The following is a 26,590-nucleotide window of genomic DNA, read 5'->3' as shown; positions in this document are numbered from 1 at the left end:
GTCTTTACCATATGTATATATATTTTAGGTCGCTTAAGCTGGACTTGTTGTCCAGTATCTTTCAAAGCTTGTATCCAACTGAAACTGATTGCTACCTTGTCAATCGGTTTATATCGTGTCCAACTACCTTAGAGGATAAGTACTCGATGATGAGGTTGGGCGATATTCTCCGAAAGAACAAGAAAATGGGCGTTGAGCTCGAGACCTTAGCAGAAGCCATGGGTCAACTTGCTCGTATAGGTCAGGAGCTCATGCGCCCAGAGGAGGAACGTGATCCAGCATGGCGGTCCATCCCCGTGGCCAAGGAGATTACAATTACCAAGGGTATTGCTCAACGAGCTCCTTGGGAGAAAATTCAGGTAGACCCATTGGCTTGGCAACAAAACCGAGTAAACCACGTTCATTGTGGATTGCATTTCTGCAGGGAGGAACAGAAATATTGGAATCATTGGGATACACCGAATACACAGGATTTGCACTCCAGTATCCACGAGCTGTCGTACCAGAGTACTTTGCTGATCATATTGGCAATCTGACCGTGGAACTTGTCCTAGCCGTGGTGGAAATATCAACATTGATTGTCCACACACCTCCAACGATGGATTCCCTTTTGGTTTTGCAAGAGAGCGAACCTTTTCCTGGAAATGATCCCGAAGGTAAGGTGGAACTCAATAATGGTCAAGCATTTTGACATCACCAATATCTCCATGTTTCCAGCCTACTATCCAGAAGTACCCATGATGAAGGTTGATGTTAATCAAGCCCCTCCTGACCTTGTTCTTGAAAACGCCATCGATGCCACTGATCCTCTTTCTAACTTGAAGATAGGCGAGGTGAGAGTGTGTGCACAACAAAAAGAGATTTTCCATGTGCTAGATAAAACCGCTTTCTTGATCTTGAAGGAATGTCGAAATCTGAGGTCTTGATCTATGAAACTCTGACCAGAAGTATGCATTCGCTTGAATTGACATCAGTCAATGTTAGGAGCATTTGGCAAGCCAGATGTGAGTGCAGGTTGTAGATCAATTTTGAGCAGGTCATTTGAGCCGTTTCCCACAATTGGGTACAAAATTGGCCTTGGTCAAATTGTGCCCAGGTGCACTCACATTTGGCTTGCTCACCTCACGACTAGAATGGAGTCAGAGTTGTGAACACACCCATTTTAAAGCTTAAGGTAAAGGCATTGATGGACTGAGAGGAGTTGGGCCAAGTGGAAATGTGATGTGCTCCAACTTGATTCATGCCTGCATCCGCCCTAGAAAGAACGACATGGCAAAGCAAAGTGGAAGCAGCAGGAAGGCAGGAAGGAACTTGAAAATAGGTGGCAAAATGCCGGGGAAAATGAGAGAGAGGATAAGGTTGGCCTTCAGGGTTGCCACTCATAACTGGTCAATAACTTTGATAATATCATCTGGATTGCTATCTTGCCTTGTGTTGATCCAGCTCAATAACATGTTACTTAAATGGCACGATGATTGGATCAGATCTCAGTGACAGTTAATGAATTAGCAGCCCTGGGCAATGTTGAAGCTCAAGAATGTACCTCATGCTTGATATTCTTGCTCGCTAAATTTCCCTAGGTGTTCCTTACGTTTGGGCGAAAAAGGGTGGAATTGTCTATTTTTCTTCCTATCGTCTTGACCTTTGGGCAATATCACACTAGTTCAAAGTGTTAGACAGTGATGTAATTGAAGTGAATCGTACCTCTGAGTGTTCGTGTTGGCAAAATGAGTGTTTGGTGTCGAATGCGGAACCATATTCGTTTCGGAAGCACAAGTAACATAATTGAAGATGGTAGTGGGTCAGATGATGATCCAACGGTCCGTCCGAATTGGGAGAAGACTGTCAGCCTAAATAGAGATATTGTTCCACCAACAAGAGTGCGGAAAGAGTTTTGGAAAAAAATCCGCAGTCCGTCCCCTAAGGTTGAAACTCCAACAATTCCAGCCAAAGCTCCTCCTCCTCCCCCAGCAAGGACTAGCTCCAAAAGTATTTTGAGTAGTGCCAAGTTTTCAGCTTCACCCAGGGTTTTCAGGAAATTCTGGAACCACTTGGACAGATCAAAAAGTACATTCGCCAAAGACAAAGAAACGTCTTTGCCTCCCAGCACTCCACCAATTCAAAAGCGATCTTGGGAGCGAGAATCTTCAGCTCCTCCTCTTCCTCACAAGGAGTCCAAACGTTGGGATCCCAACTGGAGAGGTATCAAAACTGCCCAAGATCGCCATGGATCTAATGGTTCAATGTCATCGCTCTTTGGCATTCATATTGAGCAAAAGTCTCGGAGCCTGCATAATCTACTAAAGGACAATCGGAGCAGTTTTGAAAACAAAATTCGAGACATATCAGTGACGCCCCCTATACGTCGGAAGAGGCGTGGTCACAGCCAATCGCCCTCTCTTGGAAGTTTCACATCTTTTGGTTGTGAACATCCGCCTATTGCGAGTAAGGCGTTTCCCGGAACTCCAAATGTGTGGCGAAAACCTGTGGTAGGGGTCAAATAGTGTATTCTTTGTCAAAGAGTTTTTCACCCCATTCCGCGCTCAATTAAGTTATATTGCAACTTTTTTATACCAAGAAGGAGTGTTCCACAATTCGAATACGCACGCTGTCAATGTTTCCCATGCCAAAAGGCTTGTAAGTCACAATCATAATCATTAATCTCCATAATTACAATATCCCTTGTAAGCCACCTCCGTGCAATGGTTATCATTCAATATCATTGTGCTTCTTCACGAACTTCTAGAAATATGGGCTGTGAACGAGCTTCCCGCCAAATCGGTCTGCTCTTATACTTTTATATTAAGTTATGTTGTAAAAGGCTTATGTAGCTGACCAAGATCAGGTCAAAAAGTTCAATTTTATATAGTATTTATTACATAACTTTGGACATATCTAAATTTCCAAAGCATTGTTTTGGGCTCAAACTTGGCCAAGTTCAGCTATTCAACAATATTTTGTGGTCGTATCAAGAACATAATCGGAATAAAGTGAACGGTTTAGGAGACAAGAAAATTTTACTTCCGTCGCAGTCCACATCTTTAGAGGTCGGTGGCTTCTTTGATCAATAAGCGAAAGAGAGTGCATTCTGTTGCATTAGTTATATAGAGATCAATAAGACAGAGTAACCCCTACACAAAAAATCCGATTCTGCTTTATATAGAGCACGTTAATGGTAAAACTCTGTTTTTATGACTCATTTCGGGTAGCTGGGAGGGGAAAAAATAAATCGGCAAATGATTACACACTACGTATTTGAGCATAACGAAAGCAAACCTGTTTGGAGAAGAAATTATTCGGCTATTTCTTTGTGCGTGTTTATGAAAGTTAATGGCTTTTAGCATGTGATTAGTAGTTCAATTGCATGGACCCATCATGGCTGCGATGATGGGTGAAACAATGAGGGAAATGCCATAATTGGCCATGCCATATTTCAACGCAGCCTCTCCAAAGCAAGTTTTAGGTGCTTGTTAGTTCCATCAAATTTGAAGTGTAGTAGCAGAGCAAACATGACGAAAAGGGCTTCCTCGCTTCTCATTAATGAATATTTAACGCTTATTGAAGTAATCGCTATCGTTCGCTTACTTTGATATACCGATAGAACACTCAAATTGTTTTTGTTTTTCCTTTTATGCCGACATTGCCGTTTTTGTCTAACATTTGATTCCAATGTGTTCCATTCCAATTGCCTCACTCTAGCCAAGAAATATTAGTGTACCAATGTAATACTCAAATCGGATAAATTTCGTTTATGCCAACACTGCCTGTTCTCGTCCAATATGCGATTCTTCTTTGTTCCTTTCCGATTGCTTTACTATTGTTAAATTATAAATGCCGTACATGAATCCAGGCCGTTGCCACCTCAATAAGCTCAATATCCAATGCAATATTACTACTTCTATTACATTCATGAATTTGACATGTTCTTGAATCTATTGAGTAGTACGTTCCAATAACCATGGTACGCCTGGTCTTATATGGTACTCCCATCAAACTGACTCAGTTCGGAATTGACCCATAAAGCGAGAACATGTTCCACCAGTTGAAGAGGAATGCTTGGATCGTGTTGTTTGGCTCATTGCACATAAGTTACTGTTTCAATGATCCAGAAAGCGATATGGTCTTGTGGGGAAAATTCAAAGACCTTGAGAAAACCAAGAGCTTTCCGAAGACCGTAGTGGAGAGTTTACCCTTTATTCGTGGTTCCACGATCATTGTTGCTTACGCGAATTACTATCCGCATTTTAAGCGTCACTCAAACGGCTCAATAAGTGGTTTCTACGCTGACGTCTTAAAAGCTGCGCAAACATATCTTGGAGTGCATTTTGAATATATTCCGTCAGTGGATGGACATTGGGGCTCATTGGTCAAGAAGCCATTCGTTCAAATGCGATCAATTGGTCTTTGCTTTAAATTCTTTGCTTTACAAATAATGGTTCTTCTAACAAGGAAAACTATTGGTGAAAACACGTGACTACACGCGGCTTTTTCAATTTGTTGTATATTCGTTTACTGCCAAAAATTGTGAAACCATCTTGTGCTTTTTTGGACCACTTGTCGCTTCTTTGGCCAAACTTTTATATCAGAAGTCCGCTCTATTATGTACAATCAAGGAAACATAAAATATTTTTGATGGTCAGTAATTTCAGCACATTGCGATTAGGGTTGATTCATTACCCTCGTTAAAAAAATTGATAATGCTTTTGAACGAATGGCTTGCTTGTCAGCTCGAAAATGGGTCTTACAACGGAATGGTAGGCATGGTTGAGCGTCGCGAAGTGGACATGGCTCTACCCGAGATATCCTATACCTACGACCGAAGTTCGATCTCAGACTATCCATTCGCTTTAAACAAGGAGCGTCAACAAATTCTGGTCCAGAACACTTTCACCCAAAACAGCCTGGATTTATGGACCTACATGGACCCTTACTCCTGGTGGTTTTGGTACACGACGTTGGCCATGATGACCCTGGCCACCACATTAGCCCACTTATTTCAATGGGTCGAGAAACAGGGGCCAGGGTCAGAATGGATGCAGGACCTAATTTATGTTATGATTGGCATTGGGATCACCACCATGCCCAAATGCACCTCCTCTAGGATCTTCTTCTTTTGGTGCGCCCTCTTGGGTTATGTCTTCGTGGCTTCCTATACGTCAGTGTTGTCGGCCAGTCTCATTGTGAAACGCTTTCAAGTGCCCTATGCAGATTTGTCGGATCTGGCCAACCAGGACATGGATTTTTCATTCTTGATCCGTGACGGATCTGCCGCTCATACTTTCTATCGGAAGGCTCAAGCAGGCACAATTGGTCTCGGCTCATATTTAAAGACAATCTTCTGTTCGTCCGTTTTTCTAAACCAATGGGCATGGGCTTCAATTCCAATTAGTCTCCTCTGTACATGCAAACGGAAATATGTGGGGGGGAGGGGATTAAGCACAATTTGAGTTCAATCCTGAACTGGTCAGCCCTACAACTCTGACCAAGTCTCAATAGAAGAATAACATTTTATTTTTATTTTTTTACAAGTAACCCCACGAAACAATTTGGGAAATGATAATTCAATTATAAAATGATGAATGCTCAAAATCCTTTCAAAGGACAAATTGAAGATTGTCTAACGATCCTCGTCGAAAAGCGAACAAATTGTGGAAACGCAGCAAGCTATTCAAATCGGTGAATGAAGGGATCCAAGAAGTGATGAATTCGAGGGACATCGTGATGCAAGCAGCCGTGGGCGACTTTCAATACCTTGAAGAGTATCCCTGTGAGGTGTATGCAATGCCATGGAATGCCATGACCGATCTAGCCGGTTTGATCCTTCAAAAGAACTCTCCGTACACGCAAACCTTTAAGGAGCTCTTCCTCCTCCTGGAACAATCCGGACAATTGGATCACTTGCGAATCAAATGGAAGCTATCCGTCATCAAAAGAGTGGAAGAATGTGACAAGGACGATCGCTCTCTGGGATTTTCAAAATGCGTCACGGCTTTTCTTGTCGTCCCGTTGGGCGTGGTTTTGGCTCTAGTCATGGTCGTTATCGAGAAAATCACCATGCTGTATCGTACGACAAAATCGTTAAACGCTCGCCAACAATCAAAATGGCCATGATAAACAAATAATGGTCATCGATTGGAATAGCCTCCGCTAATCTCATCGCGTTATTGTCCTCTCTGTCTTTACTTCGAACATCGGTTCAGACAAGAAGATATTTTCGAACCCTCCGTTCCCTTCGGATCGTTTGTGTTGGCTCTCGAGTGTCTTTTTCGTGCCTCTAGTATCATTTTCAAAGCCAAGACAACACACAAATTCCTTGATACACTTTCCACTTTGAGGGGGGAGGGACCGGGGAGCTCAAGTAAGCGCATTCTTAGAGAATGGCAAAAATGGCAACTGTATGCAGTCCAAACGAACAGATTATACTTGTTTTAAACTTATTTGGACCCTTTGGAAGAAGCTACATCAGACGGCTTGAAACTTTTGAATTTTTTTCGTATATACTCATTAACACTTCGATAAATTCATTGCTTCGCTGATTGTTGCTCTTTATTGTGTTTGCCAACTGGATCAGAATTTATACTCATTATGAAACAGGGTTCCATGGAATTGCTCTATATTAAGTCCTTATTGAAACCATTGCATAGTAAGAACGCTTCTATTCCTATTATTCATTTGAAAATTTAACAACTGCGAGAATATTGAGGCTGGCCTAGTGTTTGTTTGTTTCATTTTCATCCTGGATCACAATCTTCCTGATTGATCCAACCCTTGGGCAGACTCTTGATCTCCATATGTTCCCATTAAATCCTCCAAACTAACCGCATATCCATCCTCCTTGAAATATCTGGGATTGCGTTTTGACTCCCAAATTTGAGCACTTCGATTGAAGCGTTGGGAGAGGAAAATTGCATGCTTTCCTCCACCCTTCTCCACTTATTTGTGTTCAATGCGAACCTATGCTCTGCATGAGTTCTGAACGCAGCTCTGAATCGGTGATCCGGGATGAGCTCACCTAAAGAATGCCTGGACACAGAAATGTCCTGGACAGACGGCAGAGACAGAGCCTCCCTCTCATCCTGCTTCTTCTCGTTCTTCTTCTAATGACTGCCCCCTCGACTTGGATTGCTTTCCTCATTCTTGTCCCATGTGCTTCATGTCCCACTTGGGTGGGTGACCGGTTCCAAGAGATTCTTGGACTTAGCTCAAGTCGTTTCGGACCGTTTTGCAAAATGGAACCGTACTGATTGTCGTGATCTTTTTGGGGTGTTTGTGAACAAGTTGACATTTCTGCTCTTACTTCACAATATGATCAGGGTAAGATAGATCTTAAATATTCTACACCCACTTATTCCATGTGGACGGCGATCAACTCAATAGAGACTAGAGTTGACAGTGTTGTTCTTGCTTGCCCTCTCGATTGTCCTTCTTTCTTTTTACTTAGCCAAACCCGATTGTGAACCGTCCTGATTCACGATCCGGCATTGCTGAATCGCCACATTGCAGATCATTGCCCCAGATGATTGCTCCCAATCCTCGTGAAAGGTCGAAATTGGCCCAGCAGAGACTCTTTCGACTCTCCACTCAACCTCCTGACCTTGGAGAACCATACCGTAGATTGTCCAAACCGGTAGACTGTTGTACTTTCTGCATTTTACCCGACAAGCTCTTATTAACCTTGCACGAGGTCTTTGGTTTTTGACTGAAAAGTGTCTGAATTTAACCAGAAACTAATAGCAGCAATATTTTTGGTCAAGGCTGCCATGAACAGTTTTGGCGTTCCTTCTCCCTTGACTACATGGGTGTTGGAATAAAGTATGAAATTCACTTCGAAGGAGTGAGTGAGATATGTTTGGGCCTTTTCTGCACGGTTTGATTTTCTTCTCATTAGTGTTAGGGCCTTAATATGTGTCTCATAAAACTTTAGCCATCTTTTTCAGTCCATTTGGGTTTTAGTATTGTTTCATAAGATATTGTTGGTGCAAGGGCGATTTACAGCATGGATATTAATACGGTGCAAGGTCGGTTACATTTATGTTGATGAAAGTTCCATTTTTCACCAAGTAGAAGAAAACGAAACTATCCTGTCAAGTTAACTACCACAGGTCTAAAAATGAGTAGTTCCTCAAATCTTCTTTATTGACACTTCACTTGAGTGCAAGGGAGTTAACAAAAAAATGATGCTTATATCAATTCAACTGCATAGGGAAATAAAGACCTTCTTAGCCTGTCGAGCAGGGAAATAAAGTAACTCTTTTATTTCTAGACTGTTGAGCAAACTGATAATTGGGTTATCAAGACGGCTTTGCCTCTTGTCTAATTGAAGATTTAAGGCCCTCTATTGGTTCAATATCTGGCATGCATCCTAATCATACTGAGCCAATGTGTCTGATAGTACAAAATGCAATTATCAGGCGTCTCCTCTGGTAGGAGAGACTATGGGAATCCTTAAGCATGGAGGTCTCATTTCGATTGGAGGTCTATCAAATTGTCGCCGTATACCCCGGTAGGCTTTGATCTCATTAGGAAACGGGGCTAAAACGATGAGTTAGGCCTTACCTTGGATCGGTTTTTACCCTCCATCCTGTTTACTGCTGATCATTTCCAGTCAGTATAGTTCAACTTTCACGTATCTTGTTGTCTATAATTCAAGATGATTGACATTGGAATTTCAGGATCGTATAGTAGTTAGCCCCTTTTTCGCTCTGTAGTTAATAAAACACGTCTGATTTTCTTTCAAGGAGTGCTTGAATGTTGCTGGCAACCACTCGCATCAAAAAATATTTTGGAACTCTTCACGAATTCTTGCCACTTGTAATTTTTATTCGAACAAGTCAAATTTAAAGGTTCGTCCATCTTGTATCACCCGTTTACCTCAACTTAACTTGGACATCCAAAAAACTTGAACAATAGGAAAAAAATCCTGGTTGACAGGAATTCCTCAAGCTATAGCTAAAAACTAGCCATATAATTTCGAATGTCTATAGCGAGGAAATTTGCCTGGCTTGGAGAGCGTGACCACGATTTTTTCAATTTCTGGTCGGGAGGTTGAGTTCAATGGTTTCTACAATTTCCGTTTTACTATTAGGGTACATTTGGCGGCGTCAAATATGTCCAGTGTAACGTCGTCCATGCCTTAAGCAACAACATTCGTCGATGAAGTTCCATAATAACAATGATAAGGTGTTTAACCAAATTGCAAATGATTGCAATTTGTCATCCAAGTCTGAAAGTTCATTACTAGACCCGACAAACAAATGTTTTTTTCATGTTAAGCAGATGCTTGCACTAACCGGTTTTCTCTCCCACACTGAGTCCAGTTTTTAAAAGAAATATCCAAGAACCCAACAGCACGAGTTGTCAATTAAAGTGCTCAATGTCGTCTTTACGCCTCAGCTAAGAGCTTTTAAAAACGCGAGCCGCGGTTCAGCGCTTTCGCACGTTAGAACTCTCAAACTTCTTAAATTTCTGCTCGACTTGAAAGCAACATTTTTTGTACAAGTTTTTTTAATTATCATGGATCTCTTTTTCCAAAATCAGGGACTCGTTTTGACCCAACCCTGTAGGTATTATCCAGTCTTTCAATTCAATAGGCATTCGAAAATGAGATGTGCAATGAACTCTGATGATTTCAGTTCGATAAAACACTACCCCATAACAACGGATGTAAAGTCATGAAACGACCCTTAAAAATTCTCTGGCTTGTCCACATTACTTATCAAAGACTAGAAAGACACCAACATAGTTTCGGAACAATTATGGCAACTCGATAACTAGAAGCTCTTGAGGGCCATATTTGCTGACTTCCAATTACTAACTTCAATTGGACCACTCGGTCGGTCATTTTGGATCGCTGTATAAAGCTACCTATAGCAATCCATGTCTCTAGTGTCTACTAGATTTAAGCCATAGAGAAATTGATTGACATACCTAGTACAGTTGATATACCAAGACGGGGAAGGATTATACTGCTATTCATTTTGCAGTTTATTGATCTTAACGTAGAAGTTCTCTATTAGCAGATTATTTCCTTTGCTTTTGCTCTTTAAGCCTTGACAGGAATGATTCATGAGAAATGGGTTTACTTCTAGTGCTGTTATGTACTACCATTAATCTACTCACTCTCTCTGGATTTGTACGTTGCTAGGATAATTGATTTATGTTTCATGGAAGTGGGTTTAGTTTTGTCAAAATACGACAACTATTGACTATTGGTCCAAACTAAGGTATATAGAAAAACTGCCAATAAAAGTAGCTTCCCCGCCACATTTGACTTCTTCCCCAATTAGTCAACACGAACGCTGGCAGACTAAAACAGAGTCCGGAAAGACCAAAAAATGGCAGGAAAATGCCCAGTCGATTGACGTAGAAGGAGCCAGGAATGAATGAAGGTGGTGGCATTTTGAGATTTCGCCTAAACAATTTTTTTTTTTTGTGGACCGTAATAAATGGGTAGGAAATCGCTTGAAAGACGAGACACTTGATATTTCATTCTCACGCGAGCTTGAGAAATTGAGCATTCTCATTGAGAGATGTTAAACTATGGCCGATTTGTTCTCTATTCCATCCAGGTCCAACAACCCGGAATACCCTCTCGAAATGGGGATCAGGGCCCGGAATCTGATTATGAGGAGATTGGCCCCTTGGCCGGGACCAAATCAGGATTTGGTCCCGGGGCCAACGTTTGTGATCTCTGTGGAACGGCTGAGGCCATGGTTCGCTGTCAGCCCTGTTCCAATCAAACCTTCTGTTTGGCATGTGACGACATGTACCATAGACATCCCAAACGGAGCACGCACGCCAGGAAGGTGGGCCGTTGTTCCAAAAGCCATTCATATAGGCTTGGCAATTTTGAGAAGCTATTGCTCTTTCTGTCGTTTATTTCAGACTTTGACCGCTGAACAATCGATTAGGCCTCCGCTGCCCCCCAAAGGCGAGGTCCCAGGACCCATTGCACCCCCTCGACGAACCTCGAAAAAAAGTTCCACCCCAGAGTCCATTCGCAATGTTCCAGCAAGTTCCCATCGTCCCGTCGCCCCAACAGTCAATCCCATGGCCACTTTGCCTCGGAAGAACTCCGCCCCAATGATGGGCAGACCACTACCAGCACCACCCACCCATGAGACCACGGTCCCGCCCCCATTCAATCGCAGTCAGAGCCTACAACAGCCACCAGTCGTCCCTTCGCCCAATGGGTCCGTCGCCAATTCAGGCATCATGATGAGACAATTAAGTGGAAACTCGCAACAATTCAATCCCAACGGAGGCCTTCAAATACAACCTCAACAACAGCTCTTACAGCAACATCAACAGCCACAAGCGCAACAGGCATACAATTCCATGGGTCAAGTAAGTCACGCATTGAATTTTGAAAGGTGTCGAGCTGACCTAGTTCTCTTTGAAGTCATAATAGTTGGGGTATGAATGAAAGCGAAAGCGAATATTGAGTGAATGCGTCGTTGTTCAAGTATCGAAATTCAATAGATCACTTGGCCAAGGCCAGTAGGAACCGACTTCAAGCTCCGATGGAAACTGGCCAGAAAGTCAGCCTGTTAGTACGTTTAGTACTGTTAGTACTAGGTACTTTGAGTAGAATAGTAATTTGTAGCAAGTCTTCAAAATGTGATTGGGACGAGTGAAAGAAGTGTTCGTATCTCATTAAAAAAGGTTTCCTCGTAAATTATCAATAAGGCGAATCCGCTTTTAAGTGATCCCAAATCCCAGTGAATTCAGAGAAAGGTCGAGCGATATATTTCTCTCCGGAGACGTTCGAGTTCCAAGAAATTTGGAACACGTCCAAAATGTTCTCAAATGTCCGACAGTGCATTTCCCAACGCCGATATGTACTCGGAGCGACTTGGGGAGGCATGCAATGCAGAACACATGATGACTTGAATAGGCTGCCCTCCGATCATGCACAACATGACCCTCAAGCATTGAAAATCTAAGAACCTGGCACTATGCCTGAATGAGTTGAAGTCCTCTCAATTTGTTCCTTTTATGCACACTTTAGCAGGTTATTTATCCACCGTCACAAGCTCTGCCGCAACCTATTCCAACAAATTACAATGGAGAGAGGAATGTCGATTGGAACAATCATCAACCCTACCACGAAGACTTCCAATTTCCACCGCGACAACAACCTGTTCCTGTTCATCCGCCACCGCAGCAACAGAGGTTTTCCAGATTGAACAAGAGCTCGTCTATGCACGATATTGCTCATGAGTTGGCAGGCAATCATGATTTTGAACAGGTTAATGACTCGGAATCAAGTTTGGAATATATTGGATAACCAGAAGGACTCTTTTAACGCCTCTAGGGACCTCAAGGTTACTACCCTAACGAACCCATTTCATGGGAGGATCAGCATTGGAATACTACTCAGTCAGTGGCCCAAGCTCCACCGGCTCCATTGGCCCATCGGTCAAATTTTCGCCGGAGCACAAGCTCCAAGAGCCTTCATCAAGACTTCTTCAACGCTAATCCGATGTGGTCTGCTGCACCTCCAGGGGCCCAGTTTCATCCCATGATGGGTGGCATCCCTCCCTGGGGTGTCATGAACCACCCGAACATGTCAGCTCTGAACAGAAGCATGCATGACTTACATTTAAATGGTCAACCTGGATTCCCGCCCCATTTTCAAGGCGCCTCTCCTAACAGCCAAAGACCAAAAAAGGGGGGAAGGGCCAGAAACGGAAAAATGGGACGGAACCAAGGGTCCAGATCCCAGTCCAGAAACGCCTCCCGAAGCTCACGCCGTGGGAGAAGAGGAGGAGGGACCTCAGGGACCTCTGAAGATTCTGAATCAGATGATGAAGACTTTTTCACAGGGGAGTCCGATGCCGATTTTGTGTCGTTGTCTTCTGGGAGCAATCCTAGAAGGGCTCCGCGTAAGTCTTGGACTTGCGAGCATTGCACTTACGTGAACAACCCAGGCGTTTCTATTTGTGTCGTTTGTTGTCGGACCTCCACCTATTCAAGGGGTCCAGAGGAACAATCAGCAGAAGCCTACCATCAAATGATCCCTGAACCTGGACAAGTGAGGCCAGAGAGGTATCCATCTTCAGAAGAGGAGGAGGAGGATAGCGAAGAATTCGAAAGAAGACGTTTGGCTAAATCAAAAGCTAAAAGTCACCATCGGAAGAGAGGAAGCGAGAAGGGCAAAGCCGCCAAAAGCCCTCGACCACGGACGCCAGAGGATCAAAGTGATTTGGAACAAGATGTTTTGGATACGTACTATGCTGTGAGGATGGGAAATCCGGATAGTGGACGAATGGAGCATGAAGGTGAGCCGAAAAAATTGTGTATAGGTGAATTCGTCCTTGTTGTAATCTTGGAACTTGGGTGTTCCAGACAAGCTTGGGGCTCTTTTCCAAGGGTCTAGGGCTCAATCTGAGCTTCCAGGGGGTAAGAATTGGCATGGCATCACGAAGATTAATAAAACATGCTTGTTCTTTAAAATCTCGAGTGCGAAAATTGGACCTTTTTTTGGGCCCTAAAAGCAATTTTGCCACCTTTTAAAGGGTTACCACCATAAACACTTGACTTTGTGACCAAAACTGACTATCAGCCTCGTTTTAGGGGTGTTTGATTCTTCGAGTGAAACTGGAAGCTCTGTTAACAATATGAAGGCCTCTCCTAATTTCTCGGCCATTCCTGCCAAAGGAATCTTGAAGAAATGCAACTCAAATCCCCAACTCACGAAATTGGAACAAATGGAAGGTTTCGGCGGGCTGGACCGCGGAATGTCTGACATGGGAGGCACCAGAGCTCGTGGTCCCCAGGGTAGTCATCGGCACAAACGTCAAACATTACCGTCACAAGTGGTGGATATTAATAAATATCTCAAAAGCCAGGTGGGCAACGTATTGCGGTGTGACATCAAGAATTAGGAGTAATAACAGACACATATTCTAGGGCCAACCACGACAAGAACATCATTCAAGACATCCAGACGATATTTGGCAAGACGAGAAGGACGTTTGGCTGAAGAAACGTGACGACAATTGGTCAACAACGGGACGAGAAACAGTGTCTCCAACAAAATCCCTCACAACTTTAGGCACAGAAAATGATTACATGTCCGATGTTCAGTCCACTTACACAGATGGAACCTCAACTTTCCGATCCCGTTCCGGTCAATCAGTCGGTAATGTGGATCCATATCAACCAAACCAAAGACAAGTAAGGTCAAAATTAGACCACGCCCATGTTCATTCAGCCATTTGTCAAGTTTGCATTGCTCCAGATTCAACGGAGAACGTCAGAAACTGGGAAACGAAATTTCCGATCCAAGAGGTTTTCCAAAAATTTGGAACCCATAGTTGGGAGACGAAGTCAGTCTCGCTCTCGGGGCGAAAATGGCCACGATCAACCGGGGAATGAATGGATCAGAGAGCGGAGTGCCAGTATGGGCAGAATACCAGTAAGTGCATGTGGAGATTATGAAAATGTATCAACCATCTTCACATTGATGTTTCTTTCAAGATGAATTCAGAATCAAGCACGAGCGAAGACGCAGTGCCTCGGGTGAAAGGGACCCCCCAACCTTTGATTCATTCACAAGGACCCGGAAAGAAAGGAGTACCAGGTCCAGGAGGAATTGGGAGCTATCTCTCCCGGCAAGAATTTGGCAGTACCGAGGAGGGCCAAGCTCAAGGCGACAGTGGTTATGTTAGCCATGGAAGTGGTACTGGAGGGTACCCGAAACAACAACTACCAGTAAAACTTCTCATCAACTGGATTTTGACATCTTGAAATAATCTTGACACCATTAACCATTTCCACAGGCCCAGGCTCCGATTGAGTCGTTCACCATGTCAGTGGATCGTGGGTTTTTGGGCAGAAATCCAGCCGGAGACAAAGACGCTCATCAATATCGGAGCATGGACGATATCTCAACCGTGACCTCCCAAAAGAGCACAGGCATGGAGCTGGTCCGACTGTTGAGGGTATGGCAGCAAAGAGAAGGCCACGATAGGGATTTTTTTTTCTAATTGAAACGAATGGATCGTTCTAGGAAGCCGAAAAGGCCGGTTTCAAACCCGAGGATCTTCAGTGCGCCGTGAACCATTGCAGTGATTTGGATCCTGTGCTTTGGCTCAAGGAGAATTGGTCCAATATGATCGATACAGTAGTGACTCTTGCTACCAACGCCGGTCATGAGCAACCTGAGAATCGCGTTGGCACCTTATCTGTTCCAGAGGCCAGGGATGCTCTTCGAAAGCACAAGGGGAACGTCTGGGCTGCTGTAGCGGAATGCGTCGAGGATCGTCAACGAAAATATGACGCCCTATGTAGCAAAGGCAACTTTGAGAAGGAGGATATCCTAAACGCTCTCACCGCTCACAATGGGGACTTTGAAGACTCGTGCCAAGAGCTAAACAAACTCCAACTCCGACCATTTCTCATGCGAATCTGGGGTCAGCCTGAGCCAGCTGAAGTAACCAGTGGAGCTGTACCTTCCGGTCAGGCTCATGGAGCCAATACGTTGACTCATTTGACTGATGGTAGAACCGGCAAATGAATTAACGGCCCGTTTGGCGGTTCCTTAATCTTTTTGGATCGATTTCAGGAACAGTCCCTTACACACCGGGCTCAATTTTGAAGAACGTCAATGTTCCTGAAACCGAAAATGAGGCAGCAAAGGAAGAAGAGGAAACTGTCGAGGATGTAGTAGTTGAAGAAGCAAATCCTGAAGAATATGCCAAAGGGGTACGTGTGACTGCTCGTGTTTAAAGATCATGATTTGCGGTCGATTTGAACATTTCCATTCATTAGCGACAAGCTCGAAGGCTCCTGGCAGAGGGTAAAGTTTCAACCTATGAGAAAGGGGAGCTTGTCGTGGCCTTGATCACCATGTACTACGAAATAGAGGAGGCGATCCTCGCTGCCGAGGTCACCGACACAGTGGAGGCTGCCGAGAGATTTCTGCAGCAGGAATGTGAACTCTGTACCAATGTGATGAAAGTTAGAGAAGTGAGTAAATACTTTGCTAAGCCATTGACAATTCGATTTTGAATGACGATTATTTATTTGCATTGGTTATAGATTTGCAAAATGCTTGCCTGTGATCATCAATGTTGCCAAGAGTGTGCCAAGAACTATTTCACCGTGGCCATTCGAGACAAATCGATATCTGACGCAAATTGTCCGTTTTGTTCAGAACCCACGTATCTGAACAATGACAGCAAAGAAGACGAGTCGTCCAATTATTTCGCCCGTTTGGACGTGGTTCTCAAAGGGCTCTTGGACGAAGAAGTCCACGATCTATTCCAACGAAAACTACGTGATCGTACTCTGATGAAAGATCCAAACTTTAAATGGTGCTATAAGGTTTGCCATTTTCACCCTTTAGCCCATTCCAAGTTTAACCACCAGCATGAGAGATGTGACATTCATTTCAGTGCTCATCCGGTTTCATTGCCAATTTCAACAATAAACGATTGGTGTGCCCAGATTGCAGAGCAATGTCTTGTTCCAAATGTCTCGTTCCAGTAAGTAGAACACCATTTTCAACTCCTTCTACGTACCAACCCATGTGTCGAACCTCTTTTTTGCAGTGGGAAAGTGCTCACGAAAATATCTCTTGCCAAGCTTTTGCGGAATGGAAAGAGGCCAACGACCCCGACAATCAAGCCAAAGGTCTCGAGAAACACCTGGAAGAGCATGGGATTACGTGCCCATCCTGCAAGTTCCAGTACACCCTGTCACGTGGGGGCTGCATGCATTTTACGTGCACTCAATGCAAGTTCGAGTTCTGCATCGGGTGTGGGAAGCCATTCAAAATGGGCGTCAAGTGTGGGAAAGACACCACATGCGCCAAAATGGGTCTTCACGCACATCACCCTCGGAACTGCCTTTTCTACCTTCGTGACAAGGAGCCCAAAGACCTTCAGAAGGTCCTGAAGGTACACGATTTGTTGACGAGCAATCGCATTCAATATCGAATGAATCAGTTGTTGCGGGTTCCTTTGTCAAATCCAGTTTGAAGAGGAATTTAGTCACTGACATTGTAGCCATTCCATTTTTATTGAGGCGAACGAATTATAATGCGTGAATGAACTTGTGGATCAATTGGTTGGTTTGCACAGTAAGAGCTGAAATTTCATTCAAAATCCAGGCAGGCAAAATCGACTTCAAAACCGAGGTGAATATGAATCAGAACGGAGGAAAATGTTTTGTTCAAGTCCAAAAGGAGACCAATGCCGGTTTAGTGGATGAAGCTTGCAACGAGGATACTCCAAAAGGATTTGGAGGCTATTGCCAGTAATAATCAACCGAAAACACTTTTGTCTCTGTTTCTCAATCGAATCAATGGTAATTTACATTTTAAGGGTCCATTATGTGGAATATCTGAGTGGGTTGATTTTCCGTAACAATGTGGAGCCCGTGTCAATATTGGATATTGGTGAAATGAAGCAAGTCTTTAGCAGAGCCAATCACTTCCTGCCGAAGCAAAGAGCGGGCGAATACGAATTCCAATTCAAACGGAGGCTAGCGGATGTAAAATACGTTCATTCACGGGGGAGTATCCTTTCTTCATGAGTTTCTTATTCCGTTCCAGATCATTAAGAATGAAATCCCACTGGAATCAGCCTAGTGACAAGATGCATGTGGAAAACCTTGAATTTTAACACCCTAACGTGTCTATTATATGTAAATAATTTTTTACTTTAATAAATGTTGAATAGCAGCATAATCAGGGTTATCTTTCATTTATTAGAAACACACTTGCTTGTGAAAGGGAAACTCATCTTTGAAGACTTCTCTGCGACATTTTGGGCAAATTTTCGAGTCTGAATCACATTTGAGGCTCTCTTGAGTCAAGCAATCATCCAGGTGTTGATTTATCACAGAATTGAGCACTTTCTCTCCACACACAGGACAATCGGTGCATTTTGGTTCGGCTTGATCTTTCAGCAAATCGTGATCGGGGGTTGCATTTTTTTTCACGTTCGACTTCTTGCTCCAAAACTCGCGCATTTGTTGACGTACCAAATTGGACGAGATTTGGTGAGATTCAGGCGACGTTGAGATGGAAGAGGAGTTGACCGGCCTACCCGTAGCCGTGGTCGTCCCTTTTGGCACAATGACATTTCCATGATTCGAATTGTCCTTTGGCATTTTCCAACCTGGATTAACCACCATGGCACCGGACTTTCCCTTGGTCTTAAGACCACGACTGTCACTTTGATTTACACCGCTAAAACTGGACCCTCCGAATCCAAAGATGTTCCCACGTTCGCCGCCCCCACGAACCCCATTGCTGGACGGACTGCGAGCATTTTCCTTACCCTTGATAAATGAGCGTATGTCTTTTTGGTTGTCTTCAGGGGATTTCCGCTTTTGCCCAGCCTTTTTTTGACCGTAACCTGCAAATTGGTCAAATTCTACAGTCTGGTTGAGGGACAATTCGGTTGAATATTGGTTCTCACCCTCGGGTTCTTTGATTTTGATGAAAGTCCCGCCACAAGTAGCCTGATGTGCGGCAAACCATCGATCATTGGGACCGGGTGCACGGTTCATAGAGCGCTTAACCATACCCAAAAATGGTTTCCGATTTTGACAAGGCCCGTCACATTTCCACCAATGAGTTTTATAAAAGTTAACCTTTTAAAGAAACAAACCGCCATAAGGATTACTTTAGACGCCTCAAAATTTTCTGGATCTCACCTCGTCATGAAAATTATGGTAAACACTGATACTGGTGCCCGCCTCCTTATTAATCCGGAACATGTGCTCATGAAAGGCCGGACCGTGGCCGTCATGGTCATCATTACCATCCGTGACAAATAGAAAGGCATGAATCATCTCATGGAGCAACGTTTCCACCAAATCTTTTCGAGGTCGCAATTTGAGCAAGGGAACACTAAGACTGGAAATTGGAACATGGTGGCCATCAATTTCTGGTTTGTTCGGTGCGTTCATGGGTGAAGCTAGTCGAGGGTGGTTGACCCAAATTCTTCTCACCGAATAGAGCAATATCGAGCCCGTCGTTGATACGAGCATAATCCGGCACATAAGGTCATCCGGGGCGACCATTTGACCTCACATCCACTCAAACGGCCGTCAAAGAATCGGTCATTGTACTGCAAGAATAGAGCGTGCAAATCCGGCGTCGGGTCCACGTCTTCCCATTCAGGTGCGATTAGGGAGCTCTCGTTAGAAGAGGCTGACATGGATTGGGGGTAGTCCTTCATAGCCGACATCAACTTTCGGGCGTGGAGGCGTGGGATAAGGCGGGAGGGGAGGAGGCAGGTAGTGGGGTGGTTGTTGACTGTGTACCACTCAGTCTCTCACTGGGTGGGGAGGGAACCGTCTCTCGAGCGACTCTCGTTGACGACGAGACGTGATTGTCTAGAGGCACAGCCACAGATCATTTAACGACATTATATGGTCTGTGGGCACAGCATGATGATGAGTCGCGCTCCAAGGGAGGAAAAATGGCCAGAATGAGTTACGATATTGAGACCAAACACGACGAAACAGAATCGGGAGGGAGAGAGGTGAAGCATGACGGCAGGCATGGCAGCCCGATGGCAGCCCTCCAGCAAGCATAGACATGGCATAGACAAGTGGAAGGGAAGAATTGATAAGGGCTGTGACCAGTAGGAGCACGCCAAAGACCACAATTATTCGCCCTGGTCCTTTGAAATCACGTTAAATCACTCTTCTTTCTCGGGCTCCTTCATTGTTTAATTTGCTTCCCTCTGATATTCGTAGGGAATACGCAGGCCTTATTGATCCGGTAGCATCTTTCAAGTCAGACTTGGACAAATTTTTTAGATAGCATTCCAGATCAACCCTACATCCAAGGATTAGCTCGGTCTGCCAACTCAAATTCGTTGGTAGACCAAATATCATATAGAAATTGAAAGGTAATAAATAGACGAATTATAATCTTTCATTTTAATAGTACTGGGGATTACATTCCCTGTAGCGGTTAGAAAAGCCCGTGAAAAACCAAACCAAAAAAAAAAAAGATAGTAGTACGGTTGCCAAGAGAAAGGCATGAGGCTCCTTCTTAACATAAGAAGCAATCTGTCGTAGTACCGAAGTCGTCCCGAAATGACCTCCACGACTTGATTCGAATCGTGGAGGATACAATGATGTTCTTGGCAGGCAAAGCGAAGACTACTAGGAAATTCCAGGCTTTGCGAACGCTGTGAGGTGCAGCGGGAGCTCCGCCCATTTCGGCGATGCATTAACACTGTGCATTGAAAGTGCCCAAGGTGTCGATCAAGCCGATCCATCCGCCACTCGAGGGAGTTAATTTCTTCTCTAAGCAAGTCAATGCTGCATCTCCAACAGATTGTGAAGTTCACCCACCTACGGGTGGGCAAGGGATTGGCCTGCCTCTCAATGACATATCGTGGCAATGTGGAAGATTGGCATCAGCAACAGAAACAGATTGGGCCAATTTTCACCGGGATATAAGTCATTAGAAGTTTGGAAGCGGATTTCATAAAATTGAAATCATGAGACTGAGACCAATACCTTCACAATGGCAATTGATCAATCATTCTGGATACGTTAAAAGTGTGGCAGTGTCAGGTAGAAATGAATTATGAGAGCCAAAAAAGCTGTTGAGAATCTTTGGCTTCATTGGCATCCAGCCCCACCTCTTGCCCCACCACAAGGTCCTCCGCCTGCCCAGCCGCCGGGTCCCGCCCCTCCCGTACAGCGTCTTACTGTCCAGTCTGATGCTCCTATGATGCAGCAGCCCTTTATTTTTTCGGCGGCACCTGTTACTTTTCCCTTGACCTGTCAATCACGGATTGCTCGTCAATACAGGCCTTCTGGTTTTGGTCAAGTTCCCTTCCGTCGTTAATTTTCACAGTATACCATCCTTTCCTGCCCTTCCAGAAGGGTCACATAAGAAAGAGACATTTTTATATAGCTTCATCTCCTCCATCTTTGCGTCTGTCTTGTTCAAGTGTGAAAGAAATTCTTGGAACAAAGAGCAGACTGTGGTTACAATATAACTTCACTTCAATCTATTACCATACTGTTTTTCTCTTTATTCCGATGGTGGTCTAGTGCATTAAGTTCACTGCAACCTCTAGACATGTTTAGATAGGTCTAAGAAATACAAACCCTTGTAGTAGATGTTCTCTATCTCAGAGAGCTATCACGGAGTTTCTACCTGGTGCTTGGGTCAAGAGTTTCATGCTTCCGTTCACCACGGGAATTCAATTAAGTCAGGACATTTTACCCCTGACTGGTGGAATGAAAAGTAACCAAAAGAGTCTAAAGTCGATCGCTTAGAGGAGGAAATGTCCCTTAGAGAAGGGACATGGGGTGATCTTTGATCCTTGATCCATCATCAACCATTGTAATGATGTGTCCCCTTCCCATATCATTCAATGAAAAGAAATTGTCCCGTGCCTCATACCCATGTCACTTCTCCGCCTCAAAACCGCTCAAAGCCAGACGTTGAGCCATTTTCTCAACTTCAAACATCTATTCTTCACCAGGACTTTTTGTATTGGAATTGATGTTTAAAACTCTGATATCTCTAAAACAACAAAAACCTTTCACAAGGCATATATCTGAACTTCAGCTGCTTAATCTCAAAAAGCACATCTAAAATGAGGTGCGTTGAACATCTACCTCCTCAGAGAAACTTGCCATTATTTCCTCAACCGACACTTAGTTAAGAGAAGGGTTCCCGAGAATTCCCTTTTTCCTCATGGTGACAATGGTTATATCATGGTTATACGTAAGTGAACATCTGCATATGCAAATGTCAAGCTTCTCTAATGGAGAGGTCGAAATGTTTGTGTGCCATATGTCTAGCTTCAATTCCACTGCTATGGGGACGTTTAGGCAATCTCTGGCAGGTTCGTTTGTTTCCTGGTACCGGAGTCAGTGATGCAAGTTTGGGGCTTCAAACACGTTTACGAGAAGCTGACTCTTCTTTCGCATTGCTATATGAGGAAAGGTCAGCTTCGATAAAGCCAGTTTGAAACGCCAATTTTGCATCACTGGCATTGGCAGGCAAGTTTGTTTGCTGGTACCGGCGCTTGCCTAAATATCCGAATGAATTTTGTTCACCCCCGTCTTGCTCCTTTTCGTTGGACTTAAGTGATTGTGAATTTGAATGATTTTGGAATCCCCAAAGTTAATCAGAATTGGATGATTGGAATAGCATTCCATTCCCTTCTCAAGGAACAAATGCTTTTTGGTTATCATTGGATCGGATTCTCGAGCGTTTTTGCCCGTGAGAAGTGGATCAAGACCAATTTCGTGCCATTTGTCGTTGTGGTTTAGCGGGTTGCAATACATGACAGAAATTTAAAAAGAAACAGTTCTTTGATTTTCATCCGTAATGTGCTGCTTTAGAGATTCTAAACTAGAGATTCTAAACTAGAGATGTGTTCTAAAGATTCTTAAGTCATTGTATTATGAGACATTTTACTAAGAGCAACTCTCTCTTTAATGGTCTTTTCTCTGAAATTTCCATGTGTTTATTTAGAAAAATAAAGCAATTAATAGATGACATTTCAATAGCACTTATCTACATATAGAATCTAACGAATCCTGCAAAATAAAACCAAGGCCGCGCAGGGGATCATATCTCCAATTATCTCCAACTGATGTGCAGAGTAAAGACAGTTTTAGAAATTTAGATGCCTAAGAAAGGCTTTTATTTTCATTAATAATTGCGCTAACAAATCATTCTTGGATTACAAAGGGTTGAAGAAGACGTCTCATAAAAAATGAGGGGTGATATTGAAGTAGCTCCTCTTGATGGATCATGTCTTCGGATTCCTTCAGTCGATCTGTACGTTCATTAGTTTTAGACACCCAAGAAATTTGTCTAAAAGTCTTAATATTCAGTTCTGATTCTCAAATTTTGATGTAACAAATCATTCCTGGGGAACGAGTGATGAAAGATCAGAAAAGGGGACAAGCAAAATTCTGTTCGCTCAAGGGAGCAAATCTCTGGTTTTACTTAACAGATAGGTATACACGTTAAAGACAGTTTTGAAGACCACGAGCCATACCTATAATACATATTAGCACTATATTTTTTTTTTTAATAAAACCAACCATTCATGTTAAAGGAACGGTTATCTCCTTAAGTGTATAAATGAAATGATGTTTTATGATTATCAGTACGTTTGTAAATCTTGATCATCATTGGAAATTTGGAGGCTTGATTGAAAAGGAGGCGTGTCTGATCTAGGACGTGCTTATATTAACTTGAGTGAGGGTCCAAGGAGATCTGTGTAAAAGTTTGACACTGATTCAATGCACTGTTCGAAGACTGGGATTTAATCAGTGCAAATTCCAAATTGGTTTCATGCTCTGCCCATGGCCCACCCACTCTAAGGAAGTAAAAAATGGGACATAATGGAAATAGTCACAGGCTTCTTCAATGAGAACGCACGTGCGGTTTGTGAGATATGGATAATAAGGCCAGACGTGGAATATGACAGAGGGGACCAATATGTAAATGAGTTTTATGGATAACAACGCACATTTAGAGCCTCGTTCCATGGCCTCTATAGTTTTGACGACAGGTTTAAGATTTCGTGGCACGCCCATGCTCACTCCCGAAAACGGAGTCTCAGCGCTTGGAACAGAAAACAAGATTTAGGGAGCAGATAGAGAAACGAAGAAAACTGGGCTTTCACTTTGGGGTCCATTGACTGGGAATGGTTCCAGCGCCCAATAAGGTTTTTTTGTCGGAATATGGGGGGCCCGCTACGCCTTTGTGAGGGTCGATATGGAAACAGTGGTTTAGCCAAACAAAATACTTTTCATGGTTAATGGTTAAAATTGATGTAAATTTTATGCCCTGGCTTTCTCTATAACTGAGCACCTCGTGAGAAAGATTGAAATGACATTTCAAAATTGAAAGCAGAACACTATCAAAACATCATGGGGAATATACCAAAAAGAATAACCAAGAGCATTGAGAAGATTCAAGGTACAAAGAAATTAAGGGCCTCCTGAGATCTTGAAGGAAAGCGTTCTTCTTCCTCAAAGATTGGTTTGAGATTGAATCCTAGGTTTTCATTACGGTAAACTGTTGAAAAGATAGGCTCAAATTAGATCATTTGTGATATGGCACTAAGGGCGATTGGCAACCCTCCCATCGTTTACCATGAAAAACAATGTTTGAGAAATCAACTGAGCGCAATCTTGAGGTATAAACCAAAGCTAGGGACCTGCTGAAGGCTAAATAAAGGCTGAGGCAAGTGCTTGAGCCTTTTGGGGTCCATGTTCGAATCATTAATAGATGGAAAACTGCATACAAGAACTGCAAAACCCTTTGGAATAGACCAGACCGATCGCGGAAATCTGGAATTACAAGAATCAGTCTTCAGAGGGTCAAACATTAGATGGTCACCAATCTCCTTCATAATAAGATTGGATCTATCATGGTGTTATTTTTTTCTGCGGACTTCCTTACCGCTACTGGGATTGAAATCCCAGCACTTCAAGACGAGAAATTTATTCAATTTATTTAACTTTTATTTATATAAATCATTTGATCGACCAACGAATTAGAGTTGGCAGATCTGGCTAACCCTTAAATGTAAGGTTGATCGGGAATTTTAGTCAAAAACTTGTCCAAGTCTGACTTAAATCCTGCTACTGGATCAACACCTACATACTCCCTACACAAATTTGAGGGCAGCAAATTGAACAATGAAGGAGCCCGAGAAAGAAAAGAGTTGGACTTCATTGCTTTAACTAGCCTGGATTCTTGAGGGCTTGAAGGTGCTCTCAAAACACACGTTAAGCCTCTACGGTCACTACAATTGACCCTAAATCCTGGGTTGGGACAAAGCTCGTGAATGCTTTTGCAATCGTACAATATCAGATACCTTTGGTATCTTCTCTGAATACTGTATAATCCCAACCTTTCTAATCTCTCCCAATACGAGAGCCCTCTCATTCCTCTGATGTTTCTGGTAAAACATCTTTGGACGTGCTTGAGCTTTTGCAAACCTGCTGAATTAATTGGGGCCCAAATGGACAATGTATCTTCAAGATGCAGCTGGACAATCGACTTGCACAGAGTTAGCGGCGTGATACTATCTCTGGACTTAAAAATGCGATGTACTCAACCACATGTTTGAAAAGCTTTACCCACCTTCAACTGGATGTATTTATCGAATTTTTCATTATTTTAGATGAGTAGATTTGTTCGAGGACATTTTCCAGACTACCGGTATTCTGACCATTCCTAGCAAATACCAATTCTGTATCATCAGCATAGGAAGAGATACTGACATTACTAGTACTAAGCTTCAGAAGTGAAACAACAAAGATGATGAAAAGGAGAGGACCCAAAATGGAGCCCTGAGGAACACCTGACTTTACATCATGTATGTCACTATGGGATCCTTTAACCTTAACCAATTGCTTCCTACCACAAATGAAACTCCTTAACCAATTGAGAACCTTGCCTTGGATCCCAATCTCATGGAGCCTATTAACTAAAAGGCCATGATCTACCTTGTCAGAGGCCTTGGCAAAGTCAAGATAAGCTACATCTACTGATTCATGGCTCTCCAGTCCCTCAATAACCTGCTCTATATGTTCAATCAGTTGGGTAACCGTGCTAAAATGTGCTCGGAACCCATGCTGTCTAGGAGGAAGGACTTCATGAATATCAAGAAATTCAACAAGTTCGAAGTTCACGATCTTCTCAAGCACCTTCGCAATATTCGGAGTGGGAGAAGTAGGCCTATAGTTACTGGGGAGCGACTTATCTCCCCCTTTGAAGTATTGTGATAAGTTTTGTAATTGTGCATGCAACTGAAACTGCGACTCAATATGATCCAGCAATTATATGAGGCCCGGGGAAGGATTTTCCTAAGGCATGAAGAGAGGACCTTAATTTCTTTACACCCTGTGGGTTTTACCACGTCTTGATAAGATGTTTCTCACTAGATCTCTTGTGCTTGTAAATGTTGAAAAAAAAAATGAACCAATGTCTGTGTCAGGGAGGGTTCTTTTCAAGACTATTGTAATGTTGGCCATTCCTACCATACACTTCATACCAAAGAAAAGAAGAAGAAAATATCAGATCAGACAATCCAGCAATGTAGGCGAAATGCACAATTTGAGTGCAGGGAAAGGAAAAATGGGATCCTGTGAATTCAAACAAACCAGGCGGATTGAGACGTTTGAGCGTTGGAATATAATCAGAATGTGTTATTAAACCAGGCTTTTCCTCTTTAGGATAAACCAATGAATCAACCTTTTATTAGTGTACATAAGGCATTTTATAACAAGGATTGTTGTGAAATCTTTTCCAGTGTGCTGCAATTTTGCAAGTTCATTTCACTTGTGTTTTCCTCCGGCTAGAAAAATCTTTCAACTATTGCGATTGGCCAAAGGAGTACTTTGTCTGTCCAATCAGATCCTTCATTGTGACGGGTCTTCTGAGCTGTACCATCTAATTGGATAACACTTTGGTGTTCTCCCTGCTGTCGATGGTCATACAGAGTCGAACAGAAGTATTGGCATAAAACTTTAAACGTATGGTATGCCTGTCTGACTGACATTGTTCATAAAGCTTAATCCAGCCATTCACACAGTCAAGAGGTCTGAGTAACATTTCGTA

The 26,590-nt window shown here is 43.2% G+C and overlaps 3 protein-coding genes across 5 annotated transcripts in view; 2 read left to right on the top strand and 1 right to left on the bottom strand.

Moving 5' to 3' along the window:
• The window catches only part of LOC131888343 (uncharacterized), a 20,726-nt gene extending 3,028 nt beyond the window's left edge, over nt 1–17,698 (top strand). The window contains exons 2-23 of one of the 3 annotated variants that reach the window (XM_059237182.1): nt 29–359; nt 425–656; nt 718–833; nt 10,569–10,805; nt 10,885–11,346; nt 12,011–12,250; nt 12,317–13,283; nt 13,351–13,404; nt 13,579–13,853; nt 13,915–14,181; nt 14,246–14,422; nt 14,485–14,718; nt 14,787–14,948; nt 15,017–15,515; nt 15,572–15,711; nt 15,778–15,975; nt 16,048–16,332; nt 16,404–16,493; nt 16,560–16,907; nt 17,120–17,265; nt 17,334–17,502; nt 17,564–17,698. In XM_059237182.1, coding sequence (XP_059093165.1) covers nt 29–359; nt 425–656; nt 718–833; nt 10,569–10,805; nt 10,885–11,346; nt 12,011–12,250; nt 12,317–13,283; nt 13,351–13,404; nt 13,579–13,853; nt 13,915–14,181; nt 14,246–14,422; nt 14,485–14,718; nt 14,787–14,948; nt 15,017–15,515; nt 15,572–15,711; nt 15,778–15,975; nt 16,048–16,332; nt 16,404–16,493; nt 16,560–16,907; nt 17,120–17,265; nt 17,334–17,502; nt 17,564–17,599 — 5,665 coding nt within the window. In that variant the 3' untranslated portion in view covers nt 17,600–17,698. The remainder of the gene's footprint in view (nt 1–28; nt 360–424; nt 657–717; nt 834–10,568; nt 10,806–10,884; nt 11,347–12,010; nt 12,251–12,316; nt 13,284–13,350; nt 13,405–13,578; nt 13,854–13,914; nt 14,182–14,245; nt 14,423–14,484; nt 14,719–14,786; nt 14,949–15,016; nt 15,516–15,571; nt 15,712–15,777; nt 15,976–16,047; nt 16,333–16,403; nt 16,494–16,559; nt 16,908–17,119; nt 17,266–17,333; nt 17,503–17,563) is intronic. The other 2 variants (XM_059237183.1, XM_059237184.1) reach the window with 2 other exon arrangements.
• LOC131888350 (glutamate receptor ionotropic, delta-2-like) lies at nt 4,082–6,563 on the top strand. Its single transcript, XM_059237190.1, has 3 exons — nt 4,082–4,366; nt 4,728–5,310; nt 5,639–6,563. Exons 1-3 carry the CDS (start codon nt 4,118–4,120, stop codon nt 6,109–6,111), a joined length of 1,305 nt encoding a protein of 434 aa, XP_059093173.1. The 5' UTR covers nt 4,082–4,117; the 3' UTR covers nt 6,112–6,563.
• Nucleotides 17,698–26,590, bottom strand: part of LOC131889154 (DNA-dependent metalloprotease dvc-1-like) — a 9,774-nt gene continuing 881 nt past the window's right edge. The window contains exons 2-6 of the mRNA XM_059238175.1: nt 23,329–23,333; nt 18,970–19,294; nt 18,673–18,874; nt 18,435–18,609; nt 17,698–18,371 (exon numbers count right to left, since the gene is read on the bottom strand). Of these exons, the coding sequence (XP_059094158.1) occupies nt 17,719–18,371; nt 18,435–18,609; nt 18,673–18,874; nt 18,970–19,294; nt 23,329–23,333 (1,360 nt within the window). The 3' untranslated portion in view covers nt 17,698–17,718. The remainder of the gene's footprint in view (nt 18,372–18,434; nt 18,610–18,672; nt 18,875–18,969; nt 19,295–23,328; nt 23,334–26,590) is intronic.

This window comes from Tigriopus californicus, chromosome 10, assembly GCF_007210705.1.
Source record: "Tigriopus californicus strain San Diego chromosome 10, Tcal_SD_v2.1, whole genome shotgun sequence".
In the NCBI taxonomy this organism is placed as follows: domain Eukaryota; kingdom Metazoa; phylum Arthropoda; class Copepoda; order Harpacticoida; family Harpacticidae; genus Tigriopus; species Tigriopus californicus.
The sequence above is the reverse complement of the archived record's forward strand: the minus strand, read 5'-3'. Positions and strand labels throughout refer to the sequence as shown.

What these genes read in the sequence shown, in the direction of transcription:
- LOC131888350 (XM_059237190.1), top strand. Translation starts at nt 4,118, where the DNA reads ATGGTCTTGTGGGGAAAATTCAAAGACCTTGAGAAAACCAAGAGCTTT. An exon ending in ATGGACATTGGGGCTCATTG is followed by an intron (nt 4,367 to 4,727) that starts GTCAAGAAGCCA and finishes CTTGCTTGTCAG; the next exon opens with CTCGAAAATGGGTCTTACAA. An exon ending in GGCTCAAGCAGGCACAATTG is followed by an intron (nt 5,311 to 5,638) that starts GTCTCGGCTCAT and finishes CTCGTCGAAAAG; the next exon opens with CGAACAAATTGTGGAAACGC.